Source organism: Peromyscus maniculatus, chromosome 1 (genome assembly GCF_049852395.1).
Source record: "Peromyscus maniculatus bairdii isolate BWxNUB_F1_BW_parent chromosome 1, HU_Pman_BW_mat_3.1, whole genome shotgun sequence".
Classification (NCBI taxonomy): Eukaryota; Metazoa; Chordata; class Mammalia; order Rodentia; family Cricetidae; genus Peromyscus; species Peromyscus maniculatus.
The window spans coordinates 17,985,532-18,002,049 of NC_134852.1; the positions used below are offsets into that span (position 1 = coordinate 17,985,532).

Sequence of the window (16,518 nt, forward strand, 5' to 3'; positions counted from 1 at the left end):
ACTCTTGTAATTTAGAAAAGGTATCAAAAACAAATGTTTTATCTTTAGCAGCCAATAATATATCATCCATCAGTCAATCACAATTAAATGTCAATGTTTAAGAATTGCCACAGAAGCAGGCAAGCCAGGCTGTGTTGCTCCCATGAGAAGCATGGTTTTATTTAGAGCTCTAAGATCTTGTAATAGTCTACATTTTCCTGACTTCTAGTAGAGGCCAGTTGGGAACTCGGGATTCTTATGAAATTGTAGATATATCTAGCATCGGAATCCAATAATCTTTTAATCTCAATCTCACATAATTTTATATTTAATTTAGGCTGTTTATCATTGATAACTGTTTGTCAAAACACATTTTCCTGTATTTTCAAAGCCTCCAGTTCTATATATCAGTGCCAATTTGCATTTAAAATATGCAAGAAATAATAATTGATCAATTTTATTACTAGCTTCTATTTCCATGGTCCTTTTTACATATGCCAATTGTAAAAGTATTAAATACCTAGGCAATGTTGGCACATGCCTTTAACCCCAGTACTCTGGAGGCAGAGGAAAGTGGATCTCTATGAGTGTGAGTGAGTTTCAGGAAAGGCGCAAAGCTAAAAAGAGAAACCCTGTCTCGAAAAACCAAAAAAAAAAAAAAAGAATAAATAAATAAATAATTAAAGCATTAAATACAATCTCTATAGGATTTGAGGAGGTAACTTTAGGTAATACTCCAGTATTTTTATAAAATCTTAAAAAGAGGATCCTCTTTTATAGATCCCAAGTAACACATTAATGCAAATTGCCAATTATTAACAATGTGGACCAAATGATTTAGCTGTATTTTATTTACTGGAAAAAGTAAGTTTGTAACCTCTTTATCAGTAAGAGACTATTTAGTTTTTATGGGTTTATCTTAGCAACAACATTATTTAATAAGCTAACAACCCAATGCATTTCAGGTGTTATATTTCTATAGAATTTCCAAGAATTTCTAGAAAGCAATTTAAAGAGCAGAGCCAAATTTACACTAATGATCTACAGACAAGAGTACACCTAATATGTAGTTCAAAATTATGAATCCTGTTCCTTTAGTTTATCTACCATGAAAATCCAAACATTTATTAAGACAATCAAAAGAACGGAACATCCTTTATTTAAACAGCATTGATGTAGCATTCCATGTCCTGACCGAAACCATTTTTTCACCAGAAGTTGGGACCTATAAACTTTTAGCTCCTGTCCCTCTCCTTGCCAGGCCACAATTCTCTTCCCCTTGTCTGGCCTCACAGCTCTGCCTCCGGCCAGCAGGTACCTGTCTGCCTGGTGCTCCAGGCCATCTTGCACTCTGCCTTAGCACATGCCTTTGTCCGCAACCATGCTGGGCATGTGCCCCCCCACACACCACACACACACTTATATAAGATCTGAGTGTGGACTCTACTTAAGTAATAACTTTAGGGTCTCTTTGACAATGTAAGTCGCCATAGACACAAAATTAAATGAAAATGTTCACTCCCAATAACAAATTTTCCCTGAAGACAAACCTTAAATGAAAAAGGTTACAAAAAACAAAAAACATGGTATGGTATGATTCTTATGATAATAAAGAGATAAGAATAAAAATAAATATGAAAGGATGCCCCAAAACACATTTAGCTGCAAATAAGTATTTGTGAGTTCATAGTTTTGAGAAAAATATTGAGAATTACAAAATTAGTACCACAGAGAAATATAGAACAAACAATGTAGAAGGAAAGCAGCAGGTTTGCATTTCTTTAATTGTCTTAATGTTCATATTAACATACATTACATTACATTTGTAGAAATATTTTACATTGCATTTACATATTTGAGTCACTTTATACAATACAACATACATAATTACCAACATTTCATCAGAATCCAAATTCAGGCACAATATTCAAAAATAGTACATTAGTTTTACTGAATAACACTATTTTAGTCAAGTCATTAAGGAAATTTTATGTTAAATTTAATTGTATATATAATATAGAGAATGGGTCATCTTTGCTGTTCGGAATATTCTTGAATATTTGGGCTTAAGTGAAATTCTTTCCTCAATATACCAAAGTACTCTAACTTCAGTCATGTACTGTTATGACATTTCTTTAAAGTTGAGGCATATATTTCATATATATACATACATACATATATATATATATGTGTATATATATATATATTTGTGTGTACATATTATATTTGTTTTACTATAATAATTCTTTAGAGTGTGTTTATAGATAAAATACCCATAAAACCCTATTGTTGTTAATAGTCTACATTGAGAAGCAAATTTATTATATAACTTGAAACAGGATTTATTAATAAGGAACAATCAAATTTAATTAAGATTGCCTCATTTCAAATTTATTTATATGAATCAGGAGTTCTGAACATGGTGTATTTCACTAAAAACGTCTATGTATAACAACCCTGTCTTGACTAAATATCATCCCAGTCACCTAAGATATGATCTTAACATACAATTTCTCACCTCCATGCCAGAGTGAGGATGTATGAATTGTTACTTGACAGGTTTTGGGCAGAGTCAGATTTCCCCAACGTTGTGGCCCTTGAGAAGTTGACCAGAGCCATTCAATGATAATGTTTTTCTTTATTTCAAGTATGTAGTTCTGGTTTATTTATCGTAAATAATATTTTAAAAATTCTTCTTTCATACATTACATCTTGAGGGCAATTTTCTTCTCTCTACTCCTCCATGTTTTCCTCCCCCACCATTTGTGTCCTCCTACTGCTCTTCATGGGCTGTCCAGATCAGTATGTACAGGATGTTCTGAGCATCTGTCTCATCTTTTGTGGATAGATGAGTAAAATTTGTCCATTAAATATTATGTACTGCTCTAAATCATCCTCAGTGAGAGGAGAGCTCAATTGAGGAGATGAACCATATGAATGAGGGTGGAAGAACAATCTCTGTGGAATGAGCTCTTAGCCTGGAGAACATGGAAGCACCATGCTGCATGCTTGGCCATCATGGGAAGTGCAGGCAGAATTCCCTTCTCTTCAGAGCAGATTAGTGCTTTATATCACTTAGCTTGGGAAGTTAATGATCAATACTAACAACAATTTTAAAATAGAACAGGTAAAGTTATTCCCCCAGAGAGATGTTTTTTTCATTTATCTTTATTAAGAAATTTTCTACTCACTCTACATACCACCCACAGATCCCACCTTCTCATTCTTCCCACTCTCCAGCCCTCTTTCCCAAGCCACCCCACATCCCCATATCTCCTAAATCAAGGTTTCTTATGGGGAGTCATAAGAGCCTAAGCAGATCCAAGCCTCTCCCAACTGTACCAAGCCTGCACAAGGCATCACATCTCAGGCATCTGGCTTCTAAAAGCATGACCATGTACCAGGGATGGATCTCAATCCACCTGCTTGAGTGCCCACCCAAGCAGTTCAAACTGAACAATAGTCGTCCATATCCAGATGGCCTAGCCCAGTCCCATGGGGGCTCCACAACCACTAGTCTACAGTTCATGGGGTTCCACTTGTGCTGCAGTTATCTCTGAACTTCTTTCCATCATGGTCACGCTGTCCTCTGCCTGCAGAATCCCTCCTCTCTCTGGATCAATTGGATTCCCAGAGCTAAGCATGGAGCCTGTCCATGCTTCTCTGCATCTGCCTCCATCAGTCACTGGACAAAGTCTCTATGATGATGATTAGGGTGTTCCCTAGTCTGGTCACAAGAGTAGACCAATCCAGGTACCATCTAGAAAACTGCCAACACTCCAAGGTGTGTCATCCTTGTGGATTCCTAAGAGCATCCTCAGCACCCTGACTCTTCCTATTCCTTTATACCTCGCCTATCATGATATCTCCTTCCGTGCCCTCCCACTCTGTCCCTGTTCCAATTTGACCCTCCAATTTTCATATGTTCCTCAGAGAGACTTTATAGCACCATAGTTTGCTTAAATGTTCTCTTTTAATTATATAGCCTAGATTTACATCTGATCATACTCCAGAACTTTCCAACGTTGAAACTTTGTCTTTTCTTGTATTTTTGGATTTTGTGACAGAGTTTCACAAAGCCAGCTATGCGCATCTCAAATACACAATCTTTCCACTTCTTTCTGATCAAAACAGGGACAGCAAAGTCTGTGCTACCTGATAATCCACTTGTAGTCTCCCATTTGCCATTTTCTTAATTTAAACTATCAACCTAATGCTTACATATATAAATGTCTCCATTACTTATTATTGTGCAAGCAATTATTACAGTTCAACTCTAAACAATTTTATTTGAAAGTTTACCTAAATCTGACTTTTAAAAATGTATTTCTAAATACTTTCCAGGGCAGAGAGTTATACTTTAGATGTAAGAAACAGATTGTCTATTAAATATATATTTCCTTCAGTAGCCAACACTGGCATGTTTCATTACCATCCCTGAGCCATTCTGACTTTTTTCATCCTCTTCACTTGTTCTTACTTTCTGACAGCCACCAACACTTGAATCGATGGTCTAGGTGCAATCTGCAATGGTTAGCTTTTGTACTGAAGGTACAATGTTGATTTAAAAAGTCTCATCCTCAGAAAAGATCACCTGAAGGACGACACTCCACATAAACCCCACAGGTTAATTCTCCCTGTTATTGTGATATTCTCCATTAAAACAGTGAGTGCTGATTGTTTCAGCATTCATATCATACAGCTTGGTTTACCTGTGTCCCAGACTACAAGACAAACTGCATTGGGAAGAAACTTTGTAGACAATCAGTGTCTTCTGCAAAGTTTGGTATTGACAGTGTGTTCACAGAATAGAAACTGAGTAGAAGACATGGATAGAGGGATGCAGACAGCACAGCTTTTAGAATTCTCTGACTACACATGCATGGTGTATTGTCTGGTAAAAAATAGTGCAGCAGAGCCTGAAAAAGGAAGCATAGTGTCTGATGAGCAGAAAGGGGCAGAATGCTGGAAAGCATGCAGCCATGGCTGCATCAGTGTTAAACAGCCACCTAGATCCTTCACGGACAGATATATAAGATGTGAAGATAACAGAGGTTGCATAAAAGATCACAAAGCTGCTCACTAGGGTGAGGATGCTTTGGGTGGCTCTGGTCTCAGGAGATGACCTAGGAGACAGGGATCTGTGGATGTGTTGCACCCTCTGCTTATGTTTGAGCAGGATGAATACCATGTAGCCACTGGCCCACATCATCAGTCCCAAAAAGATGACATCATTGGATGATATTAGGATTACAATAAGAGTGCTGATCAGTCTCCCAGAATTGATAACAGTACAATATCCAAAATCTTGTATCCCAGTAACATTTCTTCCACCCCTTATGTCAGTGGTATATACTAAAATGAAAATATATAACAACAGCTGGAGTACCCAGCATAGGCCCAAAAATGGACCAATGATCCTGGGGGCTCTGGGCTTGAACTGCACCCACCTGGAATTACTGGGGCTGATGGTGATGGCCTGAAAGACACTCAGCAGGGATGTGGAGCTAAGAGATACTCCTCTGGCAACTCTATGTAAATATAAAGCAAGTTTACAGGAAACATAATCTAGATAGTAAGTCTGATTAAAAGCAGCAATGGTCTGTGGGATTCCTCTGCAGAGAACTATGAAGTTGGCCCAGGCCAGGTGTTTGACAATCAGATCAGTGGGCTTCATCCTGATTCCAGAGAAGTCAGCAATGATAAAACAACAAAGCAAGGCTGAGTTCCCAAGCATTCCCAGTACAGTCTGGGACAAGAAGAAAATTCCTTCAACTATATTTCTGGAGGCCATTCTGTTATGGCCAAAAAATGTACTGCATGCACAATATTACCTTACATTAATAAGTAATGCTAATATGTGTCTTCCTGGTAAATAGCTTGCTAGGTCTCAATGAATTGCTATTTTTGAATTGCAGATAATTACCCTGGAAATTGTAGTAAAAATTAAACTTTATTAAGCTATGAATAGGTCTTAGCATTTTCTACCTATTTTGCAATTAACTACTGGTTTAATATCCAAGTGCACTGGTGAGATGATCTAATGATCAAACTATATTCAAGTGAATGTCCTGGTTGCAGAAACACTACAGGTTACAATGCTCTCAGCAACTTGTAAAAGGCTGAAGAAAGGAGACTGTCTGCCTCCACAGAAAATAGTAACCACTAACTAAGATGCTATTGACATCTGATATCTAATAGGTGACTTCCGTTTCCTGTAAAAATGTGGCCTCTAATACCTTGACAGTGACATAGTAGATGGTCACAAATCCAATATCGTGTGGGCATCACAAGCTATGCTTTATGTGTTAAGAAATTTAAAAGGCACAAACATGGATGGGTAAAGAAACATGGGGTAACTGTGTGGAGTGGGGTAAGTATGAAAATGATCAAAATATATATAAATTTCTCCAAGTTAAAAAATGAGAATTAATAATATTGAATAAGAAAAACAATACAACTTGAGAATAAAAAATAGAGTGTAAATAAAAAAAAATCAAAGAAAATAGTCACCATCAGCTGTCAGGAATGATAACATTTTATTAAGTTCTCCTTTTTCAAACACACACATGTAATTTCATTTACATATGTCTTCACGTACTTATATGTACTTATGTTGGCTTTTAAGTGTTTTCAACATTAATATTTAATCTTTTAATTTGGAATATATTATTTTGAATATAACTCTATCACACTTAAACATGTGTAAAGATATGGAAATAGCAAAAAAAACTTATCAATATATTTACAACAGTATGAAATAAATGAGTTTACTCAATAGGACAATCACTAGTGAGATTCTTCAACTATTATTATTACTTAAATCAAAACAGAGACTTATGGAACTGTTGAATAAAAGAAGCATGGCTTTCGAATTATGGGCCATAAAATTTATCTAATATAACTCTAACTTGATTACAGAAATTGACAGATACTCATATACTCTCAACCAATGATCCAATGGGTACCTAACATAGCACAATAATAATTGACATATCAATTTCATACAAAAGCAATATTTGGGCTGGGAATAGTGACACATACCTTTAATCCCAGTCCTTACTAAGCTAAAGCCAGAGAATGTCCATGAGTTTGAGGTAAGTCAGGTCAATAGAACAAGTTTCAGGACAGGAAGAACTACATAAATAAACCCTGTCTCAAAAATCAATCAAACAGGAAGCAAATTCAGGGGGACATGAACATCGATGTCTGGGGGAAATGGACATATCAGAGGCCCCAGACCTGAGGGATATTAGGTTGCAGTTATTCACTTATTCAAATACCCATGGACTTGAAATTTGGATACAGAGACACCAATTTACCAGTTACTCCTCTTTTCACAACCTAGATAACAAAGCCTTCTAAGAAGGATATTAAGTTCTCACTATGCCACTGTACACAGGCATTTCCAATAAAGAAAAAAATCTGCATGCATATAAAGCCCCAGTGGAAAGCAAAATCCTTGCTGTAATTAAGCATAGGATATAAAAACCTCCATAAAATCATGTTGGGGCAGGTCTCTGGCTGATTCTTCCCACTATGAAAATTCAACCTGTGCAAGAGCCCTTTCCTGAAAGAGAAAGATCATTTTGGAAGTCTCATCTCACCTACATTCCAGAGACTGCCCTGTCCTTTGAAGACTGGGTACCTGAAGAAAAGCAACTCACCTAAGCAGATAGGATGCATCTGTGAAGCTGGCTGATGGATGGGTACTCAGTTGCCAGTAGGATGTGCAACAGTCAGATAGCTACAAAGTTGACAGCAACCCCAAGATGAAGGCTGAATATTCACAGCTCTCATACCCTAAGAGGATAACAGGATGATGCCACAGGAAGGAACCATGACAGTGATGCTGAGGGACCTTACATCACCTTTGAAATAAATATGCAAGAGAAAAATTTAACTGAGTAGTGAGCATCACAAAAGGGCAGGCTAGAAATGTAAAGTCCTTCTTCACTCCTGTGGTGTCAGAAGTTTAGAGTCCCAGTAGTAGAATCAGGCAGTGATTATAATCATGGAACCAGGGTTCAAAGGGAAAGTGTGAAGTTACAAGTACACTGTACTTTGGGATGCATCATTATGAAAATGGCTCTTATATTTGAAGGGACTGGAAGTTTTACTGGACTTCAAAGGTAGAGTTCAAGTGAGGTCATTTAAGATTTAATACCGCTATTCAACTATATGCTTAGACTTTGTGATTAAGTCTCAGCATATAGTTGAATAGCGGTATTAAATGCACTTAAGAGAACATTTAAGAGAATAGCGGTATTACCTGCATTTAAGAGAACAACATAATGTGTTGGTACTGTGTTCCCCAAACTATTGTGTATGCTAATAAAATTATCTGGGGTCAGAGAATAGAAGAGTCAAAATATTAAACATAGAGAATTGGCAATGGTAGCACACACCTTTAATCCTAGCATTGTAGAGCCAGAGATCTCTCTGGATCTCTGTGTGTTCAAAGAAACATCCAGGCATGGTGACTCATTCCTTTAATCCCAGAAAATAAGCCATTAATCCCAGGGAGTGATGGCAGAAAGCAGAAAGGTATATAAGGCATGAGGCCAGAAACTAGAAGCTTATGGCTGGTTAAGCTTTTAGGCTTTTGAACAACAGTTCAGCTGAGATTCATTCTGGATGGGGACTCAGAAGCTTCCAGTCTGAGGAAATAGGATCAGCTGAGGAAATGGCAAGGTGTGGTAGCTGTGACTACCATGGAAATCAACCCTGCACCCCAACACCATTACCCATTGCAGTTCCAGTTTCAGGCCGTCTGCAGGCAGACCGCCTGCAGACAGATCAGAAGAACTACAGACAGATCAGACTAACACCATCCCACACCAGACCCTGTAACCCACAAACCCCACTCCCTCCCAACCTTAGACTTAAAAAAGATTACAACTACTCCCTGAGACAGTGCCTATGAGCACCAATTGGACTAAGAGCTACTCCCTGAGACAAAGAGTCCATCATCACCTAGTAGACCAAGAGCTCCACTGCTGCAAGAGTATCAGTCAGATCAAGAGAGCCTCCCTCAGACACAGACACCACATGCACCCAGTGGAGAAAGATATGGGTGACACCAGTGCAAAAATACAGTCAGCAACAACAGCAATAAAAACAGTATGGTTCCATCAGATCCTGCATCAGCAAGACCTGAAATTCCCAACACAGAAGAAACAGAAGCAATTGACCTTAACAATGACCTTCAGAAGATGATAGAGATCTTTAAAGAGGAAATGAAAAAAATACCTTAAAGAAGTGGAGGAAAACTGAGAGAAACAGTTCAGGATTTGAAAACTGAAATCAAGACAATAAAGAAGATACAAACTGAAAGAATGCTGGAAGTGGAAAATCTGAGTAAACAAACAGGAACCACAGATGCAAGCATAAACAACAGAATTCAAGAGATGTAGGAGCAGATCTCTGGCAAGAAGATACGATAGAAGAAGTAGATTCATCAGTCAAAGAAAACACTAAAGCCAACAAGGTCATGACCAAAAATGTCCAGGAAATTTGGAACACCATGAAAAGACCAAACCTAAGAATAGTAGGGATAGGAGAATTAGAAGAATAACAACTCAAAGGCACAGAAAATACATTCAACAAAATCATAGAAGAAAACTTTCCCAGCCTAAAGCAGTAAATGCCTATAAAGATACAAGAAGGTTATAAAACACCAAATAGACTGTATCCAAAAAAGTCCCCTTGCCACATAAGAATCAAACCACGAAACATAGAGAATATAAAAATGTTAAGAGCTGCAAATTAAAAAGGCCAATTAAAATATAAAGACAGACCCATAAGAATAACACCTGACTTCTCAATGAACACTCTGAAAGCCAGATGGTCCTGGACAGACGTTATACATACACTGAGACCATGGATGCCAACCCAGACTATTATAGCCAGCAAAATTCTCAATCGGCATAGATGGAGTAAACAAAATATTCCATGATAAAAAACAGATTAAAAAAATATCTCTCTATAAATCCAGCCCTACAGAAAGCAACTGAAAGAAAAATACAACCTAAGGAAGTTAGATACACCCATGAAAACACAGGCAATACATAGTCACAAAACAACAAATACTAAGAAGGGAAACATATAACACTACCACCAAAAAAATAACAGGAATTAACAACTGGTCATTAATATCCATTAATATCAGTGGTCTCAATTCACCTATAAAAAGACATAGGCTAACAATGGATACCAAAGAAGATCCATCGATGTGCTGCAAACAGAAACACACCTTAACTTCAAAAACAGACATGACCTCAGAATAAAAAGCTAGGAAAAGACTTTCCAATCAAATGGATTTAAGAAGCACGCTGGTGTAGCTATCCTAATATCTATTAAAATAGACTTCAATCTAACATCTATTAAAGAGATTGAGAAGGACATTACATAGTTATCACAGGGAAAATCTGACATGATTTCTCAATTCTGAATATTTATGCCCAAACGCAATGACACCTACATTCATAAAAGAAATATTACTAAAGCTTTAATCAAACATCAAACCCCAGACACTAGTAGTGGCAGAATTCAACATCCTGCTCTCACCAATGGACAGGTTGGCCAGACAGAAACTTCAGAGAGAAATAAGGGAACTACCAGACAAAGAAAATCTCAACAGTTACAACAAAACTGAAATAACCTCCTGTATCTTATCAGACCACCATGGCTTAAATTAGATTTCAACAACAACAAATTTACAGAAAGACTACAATCTCATGGAAGAAATAAAGAAAGAAATTAAGATTTCCTAGAATTCAATGAAAATGTATGTACAACATAGACAAACTTATGAGACACTATGAAAGCAGTGGTAAGAAGTAAACTCATGGCACTAAATGGTCACATAAAGAAGTTGGAGAAATCTCACACTAGTGCATTAACAGCACAATTAAAAGCTCTAGAACAAGAAGAATGAAACTCACCTAGGAGAAACAGATGGCAGGATATAATCAAATAGAGAGCTGAAATCAATAAAATAGAAACAAAAAGAACAAGACAAAGAATCAATGAAACAAAGAGTTGCTTCTTTGAGAAAATAAGCAAGATAAACAAACCCTTATCCAAATAAGCAGAGAGAGAGCATCCAAATTAACAAAATCAGAAATGAAATGGGAGACATAACAATGGACAATAGAAAATCCAGAGAATCATCAGATAATACATCAAACACATATACTCCAAAAATTGAAAATCTGAAAGAATTGGATAAATTTCTGAATAGGTACTCCATACCAAAGTAAAATCAAGACGAGATAAAATTTTTCAATAGACCAAAACCCCTAAGATAAAAGAAATTGTCATTAAAAGACTCTGAACCAAAAGCCCAGGACTAGATGGTTTCAGTGCAGAATTCACCAGATTTTCAAAGAAGAGCTAATACCAATACTCTTCCAAGTGTTCCATACAATAGAAGTAGAAGGAACATAACCGAATTCTTTTTATGAGGCTACAGTTACTCTGATACTCAAACCACACAAAGATGCAACAAGGAAAGAGAATTACAGACCAATCTCCCTCATGAACAATGATGCAAAAATGCTCAATAAAATACTGACTAACCGAATCCAGGAACACATCAAAAGAAATTATCTACCACGACAAAGTAGGCTTCATCCCAGGGATGCAAGAATGATTCAACATACAAAAGTCTATCAATGTAATACACCATATAAACAAACTGAAAGAAATAAAAACACAAGATCATCTCATTAGTTGCTGAAAAATCCTTAGACAAAGTCCAAAACCCATTCATAATAAACATAATAAAGGTAATTTATAGCAAGCTGACAGCCAGCATCATATTAAATGGAGAGAAAATCAAAGAGATTCCACCAAAATCAGGAACAAGCCAAGGCTCTTCAGTCTCCCCATAATTATTCTACATAATACTTGAAGGTCAAACTAGAGCAATAAGACAACAAAGGGAGATGAAATGTATACAAATTGGAAAAGAAAAAAGTCAAATTTTCACTATTTTCTATGACATGATGGTATACTTAAAGACAACATAAATTTGACGAGGGAACTCTTGCATGATGGAAGCCTGGAGACATCTCCCCCTATTTTGTTTTAAAAAGATGATTTCTGCCATTCCATTCAGATATGGTTGAGCTACTTACAGCAGATAAACTCCTTCAGTACAGTGGCAGGATAAAAGATTAACTCAAAAAAATCAGTAGCCCTTCTATATACAAATGATAAATGGGCAGAGAAAGAAATCAGTGAAACATCACCATTTACAATAGCCACAAATAATATAAAATACTTTGGGGTAACTCTAACTAAGCAAGTTAAAGACCTAAATGATAAAAAGTTTAAGTCTCTGAAGAAAGAAATCAAAGAAGATATCAGAAAATGGAAAGCTCTCCCATGCTCATGGATAGGTAGAATTAACACAGTACAAATGGCGATCTTATCAAAAGTATATACAGATTCAATGCAATCTTCATGAAAATACCATCACAATTTTTCACAGACTTGGAAAGAACAATACTTAACTTTATATGGAAAAACAAATGAAACAAGGATAGCTAAAATAATCCTGTTTAATAAAGCAAACTCTGGAGGCATCATGATCCCTGAACTCAAGCACTATTACAGAGCTATAGCAATAAAAACACCTTGGTACAGGTATAAAAACCAACACATGGACCAATGGAATCAAATTGAAAACCCTGGCATTAATCTACAAACCTATGAACTAATGAATTTTGAGGAAGAAGACAAAACTTCACCATGGGGAAAAAGCATCTTCAACAAATGGTGCTGGCATAACTAGATGTCAACATGCAGAAGAATGCAAATAGAGCCATAGCTGTCACCATGCACAAAACATAAGTCCAAATGAATCAAAGAACTGAACATAAATCCAGTTACACTGAACTTGATAGAAGAGAAAGTAGAAAGTAGTCTTGAACGCATTGGAACAGTGGACTACTTCCTAAATATATCACCTGTAGCACCGACACTGAGAGAAACAATTGATAAATGGGATCTCTTCAAACTGAGAAGCTTTAGTAGGGCAAAGGACACAGTCAACAAGGCAAAAGAACAGCCTACAGAATGGGAAAAGATTTTTACCAACCCCACATCTGAAGGAGGGCTGATATGCAGAATATATAAAGAACTCAAAAAGGTATACTTCAAAATACTGAACAATCCAATTCAAAAATGGGCTACGGAGCTTAACAGAGAAGCTCAATGACTGATAATAAATATTAATACTTAATGGATAGAACAAAGCTTTTTCAGAGGCATCTTAATGCCATTCAGCTAATTTATAAGAATGAAAGATCATTGATAATTGATGGAATAATGTATGTGGAATCATATGTTTCTGAAGAACATAAAAAATACATCAGTTCATGAAATCTCTACAATCCTTTACAACCGAGGGTCTTCAAACAATGTAATAGGTAGGTAATTGATTTTAAACTCTGGAGGAGTATCTCAGTAGGGCTAATAAAGAAACTTTTAAGTAGAAGGGCAAAGCCATACAAACATGTGGCTCTAATAAAATGGCTTATTCTGTCATCATCTCTGAGAGACAGCAGATAATACTCATCCTGGAGAACATATAAAATATATCTGGCAACATATTCATATGAGAGATTTAAAAAAATAATAAGGAAGTGATAGTCACCTATGGAATACATTCAACATATGTAAAATATATGTTAAATACATGGGTTTCTAGAAATAGCATTAAACCAGATGACTGGAATCAGTTTATCTCAGCTGTGTTAGAATATAGCCAGCAGTTACAATGGAAAATCTGGTTGAAAGAAGAAACTAAGGCCCTTGAACAGCAAGGTGAGATCAGAGGTTTTGAGATCTCCCAAGAGCAAATTCTTGGTGAGGACCATTTCACTGATTTAAAGGTACAAACTATCTTGGATAAGCGTACATGTTTCCTATGCCATACAGCACTTTAGATTGGTCTCTCCTAGAGGTAAATGCCTAATTTCTAGGGATTGGCACCCTATTTCTGGTAAACCAAATTTTGAGATGGGTTGAATGCATAGGGCCAGAAAGACAGAGAGGAAGGCTTAAGCTGTACGTGGCAAATGTAGCAGTGAATTTTTGTGGTTGAGATCTGTTCCATAGTGGAATACCCAGATGAAAATTCTTCCAATCTCAGAAGTGAGATATAGACCAATTCACAATCTGAGGAATAATGATAAGATACTATATAAAACAACCACCAACCAATCAGGCTGTACATAAATAACACAACCACCATTGAACTCTAAGAAGTATCAATGGCCCTACTTTGAAAATGACTTACTGACAAAATTATCTTGGTTGGACAATAGCCTATAATAGAAGAGAAACTACAAGCTTTAGAACAGATTGTTCAAGAACAGTTATATGTTCAACACATTGAAGAATCATCCAACCATTGGAATTTTCCTGTATTTGTTACTAAAAAGAAATCTGGTAAATGGAGAATACTGACAAATCTGAAAGACATAAATAAAGTATTCCAGACTATGGTCCAACAGAGAATGGGATTTCTTGCCCTCTCTGTTAACCCAAAAATGGCTTATGATTCTTATTGTCTTAAAAGATTGTTTCATCACCATACTTCTACAAGAAAAGAATAGACAAAATTTTTCCTTTATATTATCTATTTATAATAATTCCCAGCCAGTCAAGAGATATCAATGGAAAGTCTTCCCACAGGGAATGTTAAATAGCCCTATCCTATGTCAATATTTTGTACAAAAAAATGTAAAAATAATTCATGCAAAATTTCCACAATCTAAAATCTAACATTATGTGGATTTTTATTAGCTATTCAAAAGTTAGGTACCTTGGTAAACATGTTTGAAGAAGTAAAAAAAATTTCTTAACTGGGGATAAATTGCTCCTGAAAAACTATAAAGAATCAATTCTACTAATTATTTAGGATAAGATAGATGTACAAAAAAATTAGACCCCAAAAGATACAACTCATGAGAGATAGATTGCAGACACTGTTTTATTCTCCCCTTTTTTTGAGACTGGGTTTCTCTGTGCAGCTTTGGGCCTTTCCTGCTACTCACTGCATAGATGAGGCTGGCCTTGAACTTACAAAGATCTGCCTGTCTCTGCCTCCCAAGTGCTGGGATTAAAAGAGTGTGCCACCACCGCCTGGCAGGTTGCAGACTCTTAATTGTTTTCATAAATTTTTAGGAAGAATTACCAGCTTACAAACCATCATGGAATGTGTAAAGATGGAGTAGTAAAATTGGCCAAAAGCCTATATAGCAATGAGGATTTAAACAGTCCAACAGAATTATAAACTGAACCTGTAAAGGAATTGCCTCTAGTAGAAGAAAAATTATGACAGGCACATGTGGATGATGTGAATCCAGAATGTAACTGTATTCTGGTCATACTCCCTTTTTGACACTCCCCCACAATGTTTTGATGCAGAGAGAAGATATTATATTGGAATGGATATTTCTACCATATAAATCAAGAAAGAAGTTAAAGGCCTCTGTAGAAAACATCCCTGATTTGATTCTAAAAGGTAAATTAAGACTTCATCAGTTGACACAAATGGACCCATCTGAAATTGTAGTACCTTTAATTAATGAGGAAAATGTCTATTCATGGAAAGATAATGAGTACTGGTAAAGAGCCTGCAGTAACTTTTGGGGAGAGATCTACAACTGTTATCCCAAAAGTAAGGGAATATATCATAAAAGATCTGAAAGGTCCTTTCTCATGGTACACAACAAAAACTTATTTCTGGAGTCCCCACAAGCTATATGGATACAAATAAATCAGGAAAGGCAGAATAAAGTTATGCAGTACATTTGAACTGGAGAGAGAGGAGAAGGAAGGAGAGTGGGTAAGATGCTGTGAGTCACCCCCAAAAGAGCAACAAGATGACAGCAGACTGGTTATGTCATAGCTATGTGTCAACATATACATAATAGGAATGGATTAAATTAAGTTGAAAGTACTAGCTAATATAATTTGTTCCTCTGGGTGTTTATTCATGTCCAAGTGGCTGTGGGACTGGGAGGGACACAGGAAAACTCCCTGCTACAGAATAAGACCTAGAGGAGGTAAATGGAGCAGCCAACATATGCTGCAGGGTTAACTTTATGATTCTTCTACCAGCATATCCTGGTACTTCTGATCATGACCTGGAAGACATTTAAGAGGCAGGTGGTGCCAATAATTTGAGTGTAGAAAAGGAGCCTGCATATATAATAATAATATATATGTGTGTGTGTGTGTGTGTGTGTGTGTGTATTCTTCTCAATCTGCATTTGCTGCATTTGTTACTTGTATGTACATTATTTCAGTGTTGACTAGTTCCTACTGGATTTGGGTATTTTCCCTGAGGAAGACTTTTTCCTCCTAGCCTCAGCAATCCTTCGTTACCATTTACTCTTATGTATCAGAAAATAAAAATCTTTTACAAAAAGAGAAGACCATTACAAAAAACACAGAACTGATCAAAATGCAAGAACAATTGGTTTTGTGGTGCCAAGCATAAATTGATCCATCTATAAT

General features: G+C 36.4%; 1 protein-coding gene across 1 annotated transcript; it reads right to left on the minus strand.

The window, feature by feature from the left end:
* Window positions 1–4,733: 4,733 nt before the first annotated feature.
* On the minus strand, window positions 4,734–5,773 carry LOC102926603 (vomeronasal type-1 receptor 4-like). The gene has a single exon (XM_006998301.4). It carries the CDS (start codon window positions 5,771–5,773, stop codon window positions 4,838–4,840), a length of 936 nt encoding a protein of 311 aa, XP_006998363.4. The 3' UTR covers window positions 4,734–4,837.
* Between the last annotated feature and the right edge of the window lie 10,745 nt (window positions 5,774–16,518).